The sequence below is a fragment of the Gadus macrocephalus genome, chromosome 1 (genome assembly GCF_031168955.1).
Source record: "Gadus macrocephalus chromosome 1, ASM3116895v1".
Taxonomy (NCBI): Eukaryota; Metazoa; Chordata; class Actinopteri; order Gadiformes; family Gadidae; genus Gadus; species Gadus macrocephalus.
Window position 1 is genome coordinate 3933460 of NC_082382.1, and position 18532 is coordinate 3951991.

Genomic DNA, 18532 nt, shown 5'->3' on the forward strand with positions numbered 1-18532 from the left:
TTTAAACCCCACCTCCTGTACCCAGAGCAGTTTGCTGTCCCGGGCCGGCCCACTACTCTCCCCACCGGCTTCCAGGCTCCACTCTATCTCACCATGGAGAGCCGCAGTGTCTTTTTAACGTGTTGTCTAATTCCACTGTGCATAATATCAGAGATCAGCAGTCAGGTTATCTCCGAGCCGTATGACTTTCTGTTCGACACGGCGGTGGACGCATATTACAAGAACGACTGGATCTCGGTGATCCTCAACATGGAGAAAGCGCTGAGGAACAACGCTGCTGTCCGGAAGGCGAAAGTACAGTGTCGGATAAGCTGTGCGAACCAGACCACTTTCGGCGAACCCACGGCGGGCCTGGGTGATCCCACACCCGGAGCTGAATCCGTGGAGGACCTCGTCTTCTTCCAGAAGATCTTAAAACGAGCCGATTGCGTGAATTCCTGCGAGACGGAGAAGTTGGGCCCAGCGACTCTGCACAAAATCGGAGATGATGTGAAACTGGAGTTCAAGAAAAGGACGCCGTACAACTATTTGCAAGTCGCCTACTTTAAGGTAGACCTGTTAAAGTAGGCTACTGTACAAATGTTATTATATACAGAGTGGAAGTCATTGCCTACTATTTTAGCAAGCCTCACTTACTGAGATCAAATCACTGCAGGATAACGGGCATCCCTACGTTTAAGGGGCTTAAAGTGGATAAATATATCAAGAAGTCTTGTGCAATGAACCAAACGAGGACAAAGTCGTTAAATATGCCTCTGTTGGTTCTTTCAGTCATCTCATTCTAACTCCCAATTGCTCTAAGAAGTGGTGTGTAGAACTGTAAATGCCACAACCCCCAAATGTAGAGAAGCATGCCACGTCTTGAAGGTGGAGTCAAAGAAGGCCCTCGTAGTGTGCGCGTGTGTGTGTGTGTGTGTGTGTGTGTGTGTGTGTGTGTGTGTGTGTGTGTGTGTGTGTGTGTGTGTGTGTGTGTGTGTGTGTGTGTGTGTGTGTGTGTGTGTGTGTGTGTGTGTGTCTGTCTGTCTGTGCCTGTGTGCGCAAAGAAGCAACATTTTGGGACAGATCACTAAAAGTCATCGTCTTTGGTTTTCTTTGCGTTGTCTTAAAGTGTCATCAACAAAGGCTTATTGTTATTCCCGCAAGGATGATTGGGTGTTTTTCAATGACACTTTAGCCATACTCACTGCTACTACTTAATAACAATGAAAATAACATGAATATTTAACATGACAAACACAAGATATCATGTTATCGCTTTGGAAGGGGTTATAATAATGCCTAATAACTTAGACCCACTTGTAACATGAAAATAACATGAATATTTAACATGACAAACCCAAGATATCATGTTATCGCTTTGGAAGGGGTTATAATAATGCCTAACAACTTATAATAACTTGTAAGTTGTTGACCCACTTGTAATATTCCCTTATAACTTATGGCGTGTTCCTGAATCCTCCGACGCCATCCTTCCGAGTCAGAAGTTGGATATCTCCCAGCTTTCTTGCGGCATTTCTCGGAGGCACGCCCCCTTTTTGTCTTCATCTCTCGGAATTCTGAGAGTAGCCCGAGAGCAGTGATGACGCTCTCAACAAGATTTATTTTCTTTGTTTTTGTACCACGTTGGTCATTTTAATGTCGATTTTAAATGCTTTTACACTCTTGATTACATTGCTACTTTAATCCGGTCACCAATTTATGCATTGCACGGCCTTGCTGTGCTTGCAATGTAAAGTTGTGTTGTTTGTTTTCGGGCTGGTTTGCTAAAGAGGCTAATGTAGCTAACAATAAACAACGAGCCAATTTCATGACACAACCACAAAGACAAACGGGAATGCTATAATTGCTCCGAGAAAGGAAATGAAGTAAATGCAACTCGGAAGGCTGGCGTCCGAGGATTCAGGAATACACCATTAGACCCACTTATAGTAATGCTTCATAACGTAGACCCATTTATAATAATGCTTTATAACTTAGACTCATGTATATTAATGCATTATAAAAAAGACCCACTTATAATAATGCTTCATAACGTAGACCCACTTATGCACGTGATGTAGAAATATGCATCAAAACAATAGGAAATAAAAAATGCATTCAGTTTTGGTTAAACGAGTAAATAACCAAATAATCGCAACAAGCTGATGTTTCAGTGGCACCTTAAAGGTTGGGTATGGGATTTGCGAAACGCCAGCAGATTCTGAAAATACACAACTCAAATGGTCCTACCCCCTCTCCTTCAACGCTGACTCTGACTCCACCCATTCCAAGTACATGGACGTGCAATCATGCACGAGCGAACAGATGCGCGAGAGCGAGCCATTAGCTAGTTAGCTAGCTCCAGTAGCTACCGCAGGATAACAACAAACAGAAGCTTGCTCTGGGTCACGAGCTTTGAGTACGTGCACAAAGGGGTCACGCACGGGGAGCGGGGGAGGGGGAGTTCAGTACGACCGTTTGATTGACGTACTTACTGTCCAATGCCACTCGGTGGGTCTGGAAATCATTGGCTGGAGTTTTTCGTGCCCTGCCTGTTCCACAGATGATTGACTTGTTTCATTTTCATGTCAGTACTTCTAACTCAGTGGCTGTAAGTGGGTTATGATAAGGATTTCAAGTAATTTTGCAAAAATTGCCAAAAAAGAGAATTCCATACCCAACCTTTAAATGAAAGAAAGGTTTCTCTTTCAATGGTGACAGCTCTGTCCATTGCCTGCTGTGATAGATCAACAAGCTGGACAAGGCCGTGGCGGCAGCACACACCTTCTTCCTTGCCAACCCAGACCACGTGGAGATGAAGCAGAACCTGGACTACTACAAGATGATGGCGGGGGTCCGAGAGGAGGACTTCAAGGACCTGGAAGCCAGGCCGCATATGGTACGGACCACCCCTCCCTCACCGGCCAATCACATCTCATTGAGAAAATGAAAATCTGTTGTTCGCTTTGATCATTTAAGATGTATGTGGTTTCCTATATATGTCCTTGCAACAATGCCTGTTGCTACACGCCACCTGGTCTGTTCCCTCCTTCTTTGCCAGTTTGTCTTTATTCCTCTGTGTCAAACGTTCCAGCATTCCCACTAGCGATATATATTAATACATTAAGATATAACAATTAATGCTATGGGGAACAATCACAGGCGGGAAACACAGGAAGTGATGTAGCTAAGGAACAGGGCGAGACGCGACACCCTGTCCTGTCGATAGCCGTAAGAATCAGAGCCAGTTCCATCCATCCATTGCTGGCAACGGCTCACTCAATGGGCGTGGCTAGTTCTGGCGGGAGATTCTAGCCATGTGACACCTCAAACACTGATAAGCAGTCGATTTAAGGCCGTCCGCCTCACACAGACACTCTCTGCCAAGTTAGAGTGGCAGTCTCGAAGATCTCTGTTGGTTCTCTCTGGCGCTAGCGATGGTGAACACTGTATGGCAGCACACACACAATTGAGCTCGAGAGAGAGTCTGTTGCGGTAGCTCCGCCATACCCTCTCTGGTGGAAACACCACTGCTGGAAGATAAAAACGCGTTACTATACGTGCACCGCTTTTGATTTGTTGCATGGAGGGACTTTCGACAGACTTTCAACCAATTCATATTTTTGTTGGTTAAAACAATGTCTTTGGAGATTGTCATTTTAAGTGTGCAGAGCTGGATTCCACCCACCCACCACCACCAATGGGTTGAGATATCTGATGTACCATTTAGGGGGGATTATATTGTGCTCCCAGTTGTCAAATGTTTGCAGAAATCGGTATGCCATGCTTTGATTCCTAAAGCAGGAAGCACCCTTAAAGAGTGGAACCATAAGGCCAGACAACTATTGCATTTCATGCCATAAATGGTTCAATCTATGAGGTGAATTATTTCTGACAGAACTTAAATTGCGGCAAATGGCAGCTGACATAGCAATAATTTTAAAAAGAATATGAAAGGCAAACCCAAATGCATTGAACCTTCTATAATATAATTAAATGAATAGCAAATCAAAAACATGTCATAGATGTAACAGCATTTTCACCAGTAGTAGCATCATTAATGACACAACACCTACAACCTCCCCCCTCTCTCCCACCTCAGCTACCTGCAATTGTCCTGCTACAATAGAATTATGAAAATTATCCCTCTTTCCCTCTCTCCTCCTTTCTCTCTCTCTCTCTCTCTCTCTCTCTCTCTCTCTCTCTCTCTCTCTCTCTCTTATAGGCGGAGTTCCTGCTGGGAAAGCGTTACTATAGCGACGACTCGTTTGGCCTAGCGGCGGAGCACTTTGAGGTTGCGGTGCAGGAGTACTTCCAGGCCGACCGGGAGTGCAGGGTCCTGTGCGAGGGGTCCTACGACTACGACGGCTATAACTACATGGACTACAGCGCGGACCTCTTCCAGTCCATGACGGGTGAGACCCCCGCAGGGCCTCAGGGCTAAGAAACTTCTTGAGTCTCACATTCTTATGCCACCAAACGGCACTAATGGCCTTTTTATGGTCCCACGTTCTCGCAACGCAATGACCACGCAGACGCTTCGACGCAGTACTGAACTTTTATGGTTCTAGTTTTAGTATGCGGACCAATCACAGCCCTTGCTGCTGCGTCGCCTCAACGGAAGGTGACGATTTTTGGGCACGTCCGGCCCTTGAGGTGGATGCAAGGAGTGCATGCAAGGACGTAAGGGGTCCGTAACCCCCTTGCGTTGCGGGAACGTGGAACCATAAAAAGCCCTTAACAGTGCAAGCAGGCCAATGGCAACCAAGCACGCACCCCTTCCTCCCTCACTTTAAAAACCACCAGCCGCCACTGGTGTGTAACCATTTGTGTGTAACGTGTCTGTATTTTTTAATGTGTGTGTAACAGTGAGTGTGTGTGTGTGTCTATCTATTTATCTATATCTATCTATCTATCTATCTGTCTGTCTGTCTGTCTGTCTGTCTGTCTGTCTGTCTGTCTGTCTGTCTGTCTGTCTGTCTGTCTGTCTGTCTGTCTGTCTGTCTGTCTGTCTGTCTGTCTGTCTGTCTGTCTGTCTCTCTGTCTGTATCTATATCTATAATTACTGCTACATCTGTAATGGCCAATGCTCCACTTAAACTTTAGCATGCAGCCTTATGTCTGTATATTTATTCATGTTGCGTAGTGTCTATTTTGTATATGTATGCCTGTGGTAAAGGAGTCCACATCTGCTGGAGTCAAATTCCTTGCATGTGTGCATACTTGGCAAATCAAGCTGACTCGGATTCTCATTCTGATAAGCCTGTGCAATATGATTTGCGTGTGCGTGTTAATGTGTGTCTTAATGTATGCAACATGTCTGTAACGTGTCTACATGTGTCACCATGTGTGTGTGTTTGTTTACGTGTGTAACCATGTGTGCGTGCAGACCACTACATGCAGGTGCTGAGCTGTAAGCAGCGGTGCTCGGTAGAGCTAGCCACCACCGCTGGCCTCCCTAAGCCCTTTGAGGACTTCCTGCCCGCCCACTTCAACTACTTGCAGTTCTCCTACTACAACAGTGAGTACACGCACACGCACACACACACACGCACACACACACTCACACACACACACGCACACACACACTCACACACACACACACACACACACACACACAGTACGAGGGTCAGCGTTTAATGATTAATTGTAGCACCAGTGCATGGTTTTATAACGTAGAGAGTACAATAAAGTGGTTTAACGAAACGTACCTAAAGTGCATAAACTTTTTGGATAGTTCCATTTTCTTTATTGTTTTTATTTAGCAGAATGTTTAGAGACCATTCATCATTAAAACATCAAGCAGGATCTGATGCGTGCTGTAGTTATGAGCAGTGCATCGAATTTACCACAAACCTTTGGTATATGTATCAACAGTTTAATCACCCCCCTCCCCAGGTGAGAAGTACGAGAAGGCCATAGAGTGTGCCAAGACCTTCCTCATGTTCCACCCGGAGGACGAGGTCATGACCCAGAACCTGGCCTACTACTCTGCTGTCCTGGGAGACGACGTGGCCCTCACCCTTACCCCCAGACAGGTAGGCCTACTACGCCCTAGCACACCCCCATCACCAGACATATATTTAAGCAATAGATCACGACAGGCTGTGGTATGTGCTCATTATACCACTGTTAAGGGGCGTTGTTCGGCCCGACGCGCAGTGGAGGGCCGGCGACCCCCTTCACAGTGGTATAATGAGCGCATACCACTGACTGAAGTGATCTATTGCTTTTATACAACGGTTACTATTATGGCAAAACGAAAGTCATAGACACACTACATTTAAAAAAAAAACAAGAAAGTCAAATTAGCTGTTTTATTAAAGAATACAAAAAAGTAGTCCCTCCTGGCTGCCTTCAAAATGCACGCTATGCAACACACTTTAGCGTCCCTCCGAGAGAAGGCTCGGCTAGAGCGGTTCGCCGGCAATTTATCCTATGGAGCAGTTCACTCGCCGTGTGCCTAGGCTTTCGTTAGTCTCTCCATCGCCTTGCTCACTCCCGGAGTAACAACATTTACATCCTCTCCATCATTCAACATATTTTTTACTTTGTAACCGTTTCTACTTCCAGGCGCGGAGTGATATGCAAACTTTCACAAAATGATTGGGCGTCATAGCAGTTATGTATATGCTCATTATACAACAGTTAGGAGCCAATCAGATCGCTGGATTTAAGCCACCCGTTGTATAAACAAGTATTTACACCCAGACAAGTTGACCTACACTATAAAATTAAATTTCTAAGGGGTGGCTTCTATGTGAAATATAACTACAATACAAGGAAATTCATTTAATCAGTGATGGCCTTATAGAGCCATGCTCATGCATGCCCTCTCACACACATGCACACGCATGCACACATACATAGGCACATGCACTCATGGTGTGTGTCTGTCCTCAGACGGTGAAGCAGCACATGCAGCAGTCCCTGCTGGAGAAAGAGCTGCTCTACTACGGCTATGAGGTCTTTGGCCTCGCCTTTGTCGATCCGGTGAGTTCTCATTCATGGAGGACTTCTTCCTCCTTCTGTTTTCACGATGAAGGTTCTGATATTTACTGAATCATTTTTTTATTCATCTTTTTAGGACACATGGACGCCAGCGGAAATCATGCCTCAGAAGCTCAGAGAAAAGCAGAAGTATGATTCTAATGATCATGATTCTGCCAATGTTTCTTTTTTAAATATGATGGGTAGCAATTGGATGTGTGATATTATAACATGAGATTGTGAATGATAAAATGTCTGCACGATCTGCCTTTACAAAGAGATGGTGTACATAGGACGTTCTAGCAGTTAAAGTTATACGGCTCATACACGCATCCGAGGTTGTTTTATCTGCCGCATCTAAAATCAAACTTTCTTCAATGAGGGTTGGTACCTTCGATGAGGTGTGGGCTTCTCGGACACCTATAGTATAAAGCAAAGGTGTGTGTCACTCTTCATAAAAAACCCTGCTCATTATACTGCTCATTCACAAACATGGTACTTATAAAGTATCACAAAGTTGCTGTGGGTCATACAACGCCCCCTCCTCCCTAGAAGTGTGTGACGAAGCGATCGTCACTGGGTGCACCAGTGGGGCAACGCTACGGGCTAAGCCCACTTGCATATGACCTGATTCTGGATCAGGGTGTCGTAAGTAGCAGAGCAGCTTTATGACTGCCATCTATAAGAAGAAACATACTTCTTTTTTTTTTGCTCAAAGTTTGTTTCATGTTGTCATGAAACAAAAGCTTTGATCGAGGGATGATTCTCGCTGAAACAGTGGGTTCCTTTACGCTTTGACGTTACATAGGTTATCTTTTGAAGCCCAGCTGTTTCCCACAGCTGTCTATAGGCTATGTGCCATACTGAGTTGCTGGTCTCTGTCAAAGTGCAGAACTCTATTCTACCTGATGACTCGCGGTATTCATATACAAGCAAGACAAAACCATTGATAAAGACCAAGTAGAAGAATTTGACTGAATCCATATTTAAATTGAATGTGAATGATTATTTTCAGGGCACTGTATATATATATATATGTATGTATATATATAGATATATAGATATATGGCACAATGCAATTTTGCAGGACAGCGAAAATGCACTGCTAAGTACTGAAGGAGAGAATCATCTTCACCAGCTGTTTTTTTGAGCATGCTCATGTCCTTCAACCAAACAAAGGCCTTAAGCGGGGACGGTGAGGCAGACTTAGCAGGCTAATTCCCCGTGGGTCTAGTAGTGTTTACTGCTGGAACCTGACCGGCTGTCGCCTCCCTCTCCCTCAGTCTTCAGTTAACACTGCCGGACTTGGTTAATAGACTATGTAAAGCTAATGCGATAGATGAAGCTATGCCTAATATAATGTGCTGTGGGCAAGATCTATAGAATGATCTAAAGCTACCTAAATAATGATTATTTGTTAAAAATAGCTTTGTTATCCGTCAGATATGAGAAATGTAGAAATGTAAGAATATCTGTTTCCAGTTGGCTGCTCTCATACGTACTCTCATAAGTGCTGTATCAGACTATTAATTTCTGACCAATCAGAGCATCTCTTTGATCTTTTCAGTGAATACATCTACTGTCTATCACATATGTCTTTGGCCATATTTTTTTGCATAAGGACAGTTGTTGGGTTATACTTTTCAGTAACTTGCAAAACATGAAAAAAATAATCCTGATAAGATTGCGGATCACGATCCTGCCTGAAACAATTAGGGATATGATTTCTCTGTCATATCTCCCAGCCCTGTGTAACTTATAGCTTTCAAATTCAGTGCATCTCTCTCTGGGTCTCTCTGATTCTCTCTTGAAAATACCCACCTCTCTTTCTTACTGTGTATCGCTCCGTATGTCTGTCTGTCTACAGGACAGAGAGGGAGACGGCAGCTCGGATCACAGAGGAGATTGGAAACCTCATGAAGGAGATTGAGAACCTGGTGGAGGAGAAGAACAAAGACTCATCAGACATCAACAAGATGCCTTCCATCCCTGAAGGTGAGCCATCAAATGTACCCGTTATTTAAACTTAATCACTGAATCATGTGGTGCAATTGACTTGAAGTCAGTTATAAGGCGGGAGACTTACAGAATTCCATAGTAAGATTCTGGGAAACAAAGAGAAAGGTACGGGCTTACCAGCGTTTTTTGTTGATAGGATTTTTAGGATGTGATTTACTTTATTTATAACATTATTGAAATCCCTTTCGACCCAGAATAAACTTCAGATATGTCTAGTTAATTTTAAACTTAGAGGTATTTGAGATAGTCGTCCTCCGGATGGAACATGAGGAAGGTCTTGGCACACTCTATGGCCTTCTTGTACTTCTCACCTGGGGAGGGGGGTGATTAAGAACCATTGAAACACATACCAAAGGTTTGTGGTAAAGTCCATGTAATGAAAATAGCCACAGCGCACAACAGATCCTTCTTGACAAAATAACAATGAATGGTCTTAAACATTCTACTCAATCAAAATATAATAACATTGTGACCTTAAACCACAAATTGAGCCTAAGATAATGATGGCCGATGAAGATAAGAGATCTTCTTAGAGAACTACTTCTTGAATAAAACATAATAATAATGTATGTCGAGTTTTTGTGATACTTTGTTTGTTGCCTACCGTTGTTGTGTCAGAATACGCCACATACCGTGACGTTATGCTATTAAATGTCTGAGAAATTCAACCCTGTCTCAGAGGTGGACATCAAAATAACATCCACACACACATCCACCCATCCATTTTACCCCTGTTTTCTCTAAATGAAAGTCTTATTTTAGTGACAGTGACCAAATATTGAAGTATAATAGCAATAGTTCACCATATTGACACGTTTAAAATAACAAAATGTTTTTTGGTTTACCGGCAACTAATTCTTTTTATAGCCTATGTCTAGTCTGTGTATGTTAAAGTTGCAATGTGTAACATTTCAACCAGCTTATAAATTAAAAAAACATGGACATATCTTTAGTCAATGCACATCCTATAACTGGTATATTCTATAAATAAATAATGCTGGCCGACCCGTACCACACATAGTTTACAAGAAACTGAATACCCCTCCCAAACCCCTCCACCCCACGCCAGCCGAGCTAGTTGGCATCACACAGGGGAACAGCATATCAGAGTAGGCAGAACACAGTTGAACAGTGAGTCAGAGTGGACCGAACAGAGAGTCAGAGTGGACCGAACAGAGAGAGTCAGAGTGGAGAGAACATGGTTGTTGAGTTTGAACAATTCTAAAAGTCGCCCGTCTTCTCACTGGGTGGGGCTCAATCGTACACAACTTTAACACTAGATGATGATGATGAGGATTTTTTGATGAGGACGATTAGACGGCGTCACATCAAAAGGTTTCAAAGGTTTTTATTCGCCATTTGTGCATAAACCAGACAGTTCATACACATTGGAATTCTTGTGCAGGGCTTCCCAAGTCGAGTACAGAATTAAAAGAGAGAGAGAGAGAGAGAGAGAGAGAGAGAGAGAGAGAGAGAGAGAGAGAGAGAGAGAGAGAGAGAGAGAGAGAGAGAGAGAGAGAGAGAGAGAGAGAGAGAGAGAGAGAGAGAGAGAGAGAGAGAGAGAGAGAGAGAGAGAGATTTAAATAGTAGTTTAGGTAAAGTACAATTCTATACTACATCAGTGCGGTTAGTTTAATTACTTTTTTTTGCTAACAAATGGAAATCAGACAAATCAGGTTATCTGACTTTCCTTTTAGAAGATACACTTGGCCACTATTCGGTCTGGAGGTTCAATTTGCTGGCGATGCAAGTGTAGCAGTAGCAGAGAACTGCAGGGGAAATGATGGTATGGCTGCTGAAGTGAGCGTCAAATATTCCACGTTTTCCGAACAGGATTTGGAAATAATCCTGCAGTCCGTGCACCAGGATTGTTTGACGTAGATGACCGTTCCACCTCCCGGGGTTTTACCGCTATCCCTAGCGCTCCGGTCCCCCCGGAAGACCGTATATCCGTCCAGTGTCACAGCCTCGTCAGGTGACTTTCCCCCAGCCATGTCTCGCAGAAACACAACAAGGTGCAATCCCGGAAGTCCTTCTGCGTGGATATCCTTCCTCCCTATGCTGGCCAAACGCCCGAGCCTTCGCTGCACTCCTCCCCATCTACCGCGTCTCCGCTACGGGCAGTTGGGTGGGAGAGCTGCCTGCCGGTGGTTGGCATGGCGATGCAATGAGTAGCTCCGGGTAATCGCTCAACGTACTCGGGTCAAACAGGCCAGAATTACTGCGCTCTCTCCGTATCAGTAAGTTCGCCCGGTCGTATGTGATGTTTAGGGACAGTTTGATTGCCATAGTCGGCACTAAAAAGCGAGAAAAACATAAAAGACGCAACTTGACTATGGGGAGCTCCGCGACGTCGCACTCAGAGGAGCGCCGTCACCATGGAGACCCTGATATGAAGAATCCGGTCTCTCTACTGACCACCTCTCTCCACCAGGGGGCCCTGTGCTCTACCAGGACATCCAGGTCTCCATGACCTCCAAGCAGCTGAACGGCTCCCAGCGGGTGCTGCTTGACGGGGTGATCAGTGACGACGAGTGTCGAGAGCTCCACCGCCTCTCTAACGTGAGTCATGTGATCTGCTGGGCCGTTTTCATTGGAGGAGGGTTGGCTTCAGAGCACACATTCATTATATGAAAGTTCTAAAGGGTGAGGTCCACAAGAATATGGGTGTTTGTAAACTATAGTAATTCCTCAGGGTTTTGGCCTCCCGTCCATACCAAAACCACGTATCAGCTCAGTGAATAAGAAGCTTCTCAAGAACTCCTCCCGAGGTTTAGATTTGTTGATAGTTTCTGAAAAGCGATGAAATCGATGGTTGTCGGCAATGGTTGTTGCACACGTTGAGCTTGCTCCAGATATCTACGTGTGTTTACGTTTGTCTAGAACTGTGTAAGGCCTGGCATTTTATGTAAGCGTTTTAAATCTTTATGCGTTCTCTTGAGGACGGATAATTATTTTATCAGTCCATGGTGAAGAAATGTGTTTTCGTACAGGTGTGGATTTGGTCTAATCTTGAACGGTCAGTCACCGCAGTGAAAAACCTTAAATAGCCTTAAATACATTTCATGCATTTTTTTTTTCCTATTTGTTTCTCTATGTATTGTTCTTTTCAAGATATCTAATTAATAACACAACATAAAATCCCAGAAGGCTCCTGGAATATATATGGATGATATCAGGTTGCTTTCCTTTTTTAGTCCTTAAACTTTTTATCCTTTCCAACAAAAGATTTCTGATGCACTCACATTTATTAATATAGCACATTTCATACATAAGGCAGAATCAATGGGCTTCACATAAAAACATGTCATCAATAAATAAAACATGTCATAAAATACTTTGCAGAAAGTAAAGGAGAACAAAAAGTTTTCGACTTAAATGTAGTCAGGGTTGGAGCAAGTCTCAGACCTTCAAAAAGTTTATTCCAGCTATGTGATGCAGAGTAGCTGAATCGTGTTTGTCCGTCTTTTGTTTTCACTCTGGAAACAATTAGCTGACTGGTCCCAGTTGATCTTTAAGGCCTAGACTAGAGGGTTCAAATAGCGATAGTCTTTCATGCATGTACTTTTAGTGATTTGGGAATTGGTGTAATGTCTTAAAATCGAGCTTTTTTCGGAAGACCTGCAAAAAGACTGTTACAATAATCAAACCAACTAGTTATAATGGCATGGACAAGTTACAGACAACTCAAGTCTTAAGTTGGGCATGAGTCCTCTTTGTTTTGTTATGTTTTTCAAGTGATAGTAGGCCGATTTTATCACATTCTGATAGTGCTGTTGAAATCTGAATCTGTAATAATGCCAATAATTCTGGCCCTGTTTTTTTTTTTTTTTTGGGGGGGGGGTCACCTTTCAGTCGCTCATCTTTGACACGGACAACAATTATCTCAGTTTTGTTCTTATTTAGTTTTAGGAATTTCTGACACATCCGATCCTTGACCTGCTCAATTTGCTTGTGTATCGTCCGCATAACAATGTAAGCAATGTTGTTATTTAGCATAATTAGCGCTAGAGGGAGCATGTGGAGGTGGAATAAAGATGGTCCTAGGATTGAACCTTGGGGAACTACACACGTTACGTTAGTTTGTTCAGATACATAGTTACCAATGGAGGAAGAGTCGTTTCTGTCTTGAAAATATGACCGGAAACTGTTTACAATCTGGTCCAATAGCATCAATATTCACATTTTTGTCAGAGTCTGCGTAAGCGTTATATCATCTTCAACTTTAATGAGAGTAGTTTGCTATGAAGGGGTCAAAGTCCTGACTGGAAGTTGTCATAGCAGCCAGTTAAGGCCAAAACATTTTAATTACGTTGCTGGTGGATAACTTTCTCTATGATTTCCCTTATTAAGGGCAGATTTGATTTTGGTTAGTGATAGAAGCATCTAAGATGGAAGCACTTTTTAATTGGGTTCAATATAATTCTAAATGCAGTGATTTATGTGTTTGTTTTGTGTTTCTCAGTCAGCAGCTCAGAGAGGCGACGGCTACAGGGGCCGCCCATCACCCCACTCACCCAACGAGTTGTTCCAGGGAGTCACCGTCCTCAGAGCTGTCAAGGTCTGTGGTCCAAAGCGAAGTCTACCACTAGCAAAGCCCACTCCACCACAACCTACTGTTAGCAAAGCCCAGTCTGCCACTAGCAAAGCCAAGTCTGCCACTAACTGCCATTAGCAAAGCCCAGTCTACCACTACCTGCCGTTAGCAAAACCCCCAGTCTGCCATTAGCTCCTGTTAGCAAAGCCCAGTCTGTCATTGGCTGCTGTAGCAAAGCCTAATCTGCCACTGCCTGCCGCTAGCGAAGCCCAGTCTACCACGACTTGCTATTACCATTGTGAAGCCTAGTCTAGGAGTTCAAGACTAAGGGCTAGGCTCACATCATGATGTGACTAGAGAGCAGTTATATCGCCGTTGCAAACATCGGTCGGTTTAAAGCACGGTTTTGCGATGGGGAGAAGGGCAGAAATCCTGCTAGTCTTGCTAGTTGCTTGCGGACGTGTGTTGGTGTTCATCTCCTTCTATGTCTGATCTGCGATGCTCCGCTTCCACAGTTGGCGCAGGAAGGCAAGGTGCCCCTGAAGAGCGCTCGGCTGTTCTTCGACATGAGCGAAAAGGTGCGGAAGGTTCTGGAGTCCTACTTCCGCCTGGAAACACCCCTCTACTTCTCATACTCCCACCTGGTCTGCCGATCGGCCGTGGAAGGTACGTCCGGAATGACTAAAATACAAACAGTAAAACACAGTAACACACAGTGACACACAGTGACACACAGTAACACACAGTGACACACAGTAACACACAGTGACACACAGTAACACAGAGTGAACCCAGGGGTTAAAACAACGACATAAATCCACACAGTAACACACGGTAAAACACGGTAACACACGGTAACACAGGGTAGCACACAGTAACGCATGGTGAACCCATGAGTTAAAACAATGACTAAAATACACACAGTAACACACGGTAAAACACGGTAACACAGGGTAAACCCAGGGGTTAAAACGACGTCTAAAATACACACAGTAATACACGGTAACACTGGGGAACCCAGGGGTTAAACAAAGATGGCGACAAACCCAAACCATCCCAAACTCCAAACTTACCGTAGTAGGCCAGATAACTAGTGGTATGTCCCAAAATGATGTTTACAGATGCTGAAAACTGCGTAATTAAAGAATCCGGATGGTGAACCACTAACTCGTAGAATGCAAACTACGGTCACTGCAGTCACTTGGATAGCCCACAAGGCATTTCTTCAGGAGGAGGAGGAATGTCCTTGAAATGTTATTACCGAAATAACCTGCACAACCCTAGCTGTTGAGGGAATCAACTACTGTCCATAATTAACTGTATACTATCTATTTTATATATCCAACCCGGACAACACACGCCTTCTTCTTCTTAGTAACTGAACACTCGATCTTTGTAACACATATTTACACTACCGCCCGTACTGTAGAAACTGCACCTATGGTGTATTCATATCTATACTACTGTCCGTACTGTAGAAACTGCACCTATGGTGTATTCATATTTATACTACTGTCCGTACTGTAGAAACTGCACCTATGGTGTATTCATATCTATACTACTGTCCGTACTGTAGAAACTGCACCTATGGTGTATTCATATTTATACTACTGTCCGTACTGTAGAAACGGCAACAGTGTTTTCATTTTTACACAACTGTCTTTACTGTACATATGTTTCTTATTGCATACTTTATTCTGTATGTAACAGAACTACATATACACTTGTACCATATCCGCACTACCTACTTCTATTGCTGCTCATGTTCATACTCTTTTACTGTATATATAATGATTTGTTATTACTTAATGTATTCATCACCACTGTTCTACTGTCAATAGTGTCCATACTTCTTATATCATGTATTTAGATTATACCCTATACATATGTTTATACTCTGCACTTGTACTAGTTGCTGAACTGCATTTCGTTGTCTCAGTTCTTCTACACTGTTCAGTGAAAATAAAGATGAATGTAATCGGTCTGTCTTCTTCTTTAGACGGATGTATACAGTAGATATTGATCAGTATTTAGGTTCTGTGCATGATTATTGAGGTTGACCTGCTTGTGACTTCCTAGAGACCCAGGAGGATCGCACGGACCCCAGCCACGCTGTGCACGTGGACAACTGTGTGCTCGTATCGGAGAGCAACGAGTGTATCAAAGAGCCACCGGCATACACACACAGAGACTACAGGTGAACGCACATATACACTCACTCGACCACTCACTCACTCACTCACTCACTCACTCACTCACTCACTCACTCACTCACTCACTCACTCACTCACTCACTCACTCATTAAATAAAGATATCCTATTTTTTTTAGGAGTGACAAATATATATTAATATATAAAAATACCGGGATTTTACTCATCATTTCTTTCGATGCAGTGCCATTCTATATCTAAATGATGACTTCGAAGGAGGGGATTTCATCTTCACCATGTTGGACGGTAAAACGGTCACGGTGAGTTTGGAACATAATCATGTGTTGAATTCCTTCACGTATTAGATTATTTCTTACCGGTTTCATGCGAGTAATCGCTTCTACATCCCCTACCTGTGCACCCACATGGTGCATGCTCTCTCTCCGTACCTAACGCTGTCCTCTTGGCCCACATGGTGCATGCTCTCTCTCCGTTCCTAACGCTGTCCTCTTGGCCCACATGGTCCATGCTCTCTCTCCGTACCTAACGATGTCCTCTCGGCTCTGTGCCCCCTTGGTGCATGCTCTCTCTCCGCACCTAACGATGTCCTCTTGGCTCTGTGCCCCCTTGGTGCATGCTCTCTCCGTACCTAACGATTTCCTCTTGGCCCTGTGCCCCCGTGGTGCATACTCTCTCTCCGTACCTAACGCTGTCCTTTTGGCAGGCCGAGGTGCGCCCCCGCTGCGGTCGTGTGGTGGGCTTCGGCTCAGGGAAGGAGAACCCTCACGGCGTGAGGGCCGTCACCAGGGGCCAACGCTGTGCTGTGGCACTGTGGTTCACCCTGGACCCCGTCCACGACGAGAAGGTAAGGGCGTCCGTATACGCAGCACAGACTTTAGACTTGTGTGTTTGTATGGAAGAGAGGCGAGGTCCGGACCCCGGTAGAAGCGGATAGGGTTTTGATCGGATGGTGGCCGTGTGTGTGTCGGTTGCTCAGCCAAACTAGTCCCACGTTTCCCATCTCCCCCCTTTGAGGAAACACCAGCCACACTGCTCTGCGCTGCTCTGTGTTACAACCCTCGAGTCTAGGGGTTTGAGGGGGTACCATAGAGCAAACTCAAACAGTAAAGACTGGGTTTCACGAGTGAACAAAAATATATATTGTAACAAAAGAATATTAAGGGCCCTATTTTAACGGTCTAAAACGCAAGTGAGAAGCGGCAAGTGCAAGTAGCTTTGTGGGCGGTTCTAAGGCAGATGCACATGAATTTCAAACTTCAAATGGCTCAATTTATGGCCAAATAATATGGCCTAATTCACACATGGAATAAGGTTCTCTTCCACAACTTCAGAAATACTGAGTCCTCAAATAGATTTCGGCAAAGAAAACGTATAACATATGATATGCGGTAACTGTGGTTCTATTTAATGATATACGCTATACATTATAAACATCGTTTCTTATCAGTATTGTATGCATTATCGTTATCGACTTGTGTTCCTAATATGCATGTGTACCCCCGTTAATATACATTGCCATGGACTGTATTATGCGTTACGTGTTTAGTTTGCGTGTGTTTAAACAGATGGACGCACACACGCGCGCCCGCATTCATCAATTATTTTTGCACATACACACACGCGCGCCCACATTCATCCATTCTGTTTTAACACTCACTTGCGGTAAAACAATGTTTTCTCACGATCAAATACTCATCAATCCTAAAAGTTATGGGCATGTACACCATAGACGGATTATGACACAACGGGCCCCTGGGCACGTGGACTCCGCAGGCCCCCCCCCCCCCTTCCAACATAAACACACGCACCCAGAATACACACACACTTATTGGCGATAATAAGTCATTGGCCTATACCTGCAACTCAGCAGGATTTGTAGCACAGGAAAGGCAACCTCACAATAATTACTACAAATAAATGCATCTTTATTTAACCAAAACAGGATAAAAAACATATAATTTATGCAATTTTTGGCGATTTGAAGGAATTTCGAATGCACCGCTTTCAACCACAAATAAAAACGACTTAAAACAACTCAATACGAACAGTTCCTTACATTAATTGACAGTAATGCATTTCACCTATGAAATGCATTTTTCCCGGGCTCTGTTCCTTGCGAAATCCTCCACACGATATCATCAATTGCCATGAGAGAAAGTGCCTTGAGGCGTTTTTGTGACATTTTCGTCCTCAGTTCATTTTTAATCCTGGACAGAAGAGAGAATGACCGCTCCCCTTCGCAATTACTGACGGGCACAGTCAGAAAAAGCCGTAGCGCTACATACACATTTGGAAACATAGATTGCAGTCCACAATCGAGTAGGCTATAATTCGTAGCAGTCCTTTTGGGGTTGCATCATCTCCAGGCTTGATAAATGATCTGAACTGAATAAATTCATTGCTTCAACGCTCCACTTAGAGTTCGCCGTTGCTCCATGTTTAAATGACAGTGACTTGTTCGTGACCGGTCTCAAATTCACAAACTGAAATAGTGCCCCCTAGTGATCTTTTGATTAATTTATTTACTCAGTAGTAATAGGCCTACTATTGCTGTTTTCGCTTGAATTTTTGTATTTCTCTACTGATTGCTTCGACAATGCAACATTAAAAGTTACTAACAGTGGGGCCCAGGGCCCCACTGTTAGTAACTTGTGGGGCCCTGGACCCCACTGTTAGTAACTTGTTGGGCCCTGGGCCCCACTGTTAGTAACTTGTGGGGCCCTGGACCCCACTGTTAGTAACTTGTGGGGCCCTGGGCCCCACTGTTAGTAACTTGTGGGGCCCTGGGCCCCACTGTTAGTAACTTGTGGGGCCCTGGGCCCCACTGTTAGTAAC

At 44.1% G+C, this 18532-nt stretch overlaps 1 protein-coding gene across 1 annotated transcript in view; it reads left to right on the forward strand.

The window, feature by feature from the left end:
- The first annotated feature begins 19 nt into the window (after positions 1–19).
- p3h1 (prolyl 3-hydroxylase 1) overlaps positions 20–18532 on the forward strand; it is a 20931-nt gene continuing 2418 nt past the window's right edge. The window contains exons 1-14 of the mRNA XM_060063261.1: positions 20–549; positions 2726–2878; positions 4205–4394; positions 5369–5500; positions 5878–6017; positions 6883–6972; positions 7067–7119; positions 8837–8964; positions 11423–11550; positions 13454–13549; positions 14041–14191; positions 15605–15722; positions 15921–15996; positions 16401–16541. Coding sequence (XP_059919244.1) covers positions 94–549; positions 2726–2878; positions 4205–4394; positions 5369–5500; positions 5878–6017; positions 6883–6972; positions 7067–7119; positions 8837–8964; positions 11423–11550; positions 13454–13549; positions 14041–14191; positions 15605–15722; positions 15921–15996; positions 16401–16541 — 2052 coding nt within the window. The 5' untranslated portion in view covers positions 20–93. The remainder of the gene's footprint in view (positions 550–2725; positions 2879–4204; positions 4395–5368; positions 5501–5877; positions 6018–6882; positions 6973–7066; positions 7120–8836; positions 8965–11422; positions 11551–13453; positions 13550–14040; positions 14192–15604; positions 15723–15920; positions 15997–16400; positions 16542–18532) is intronic.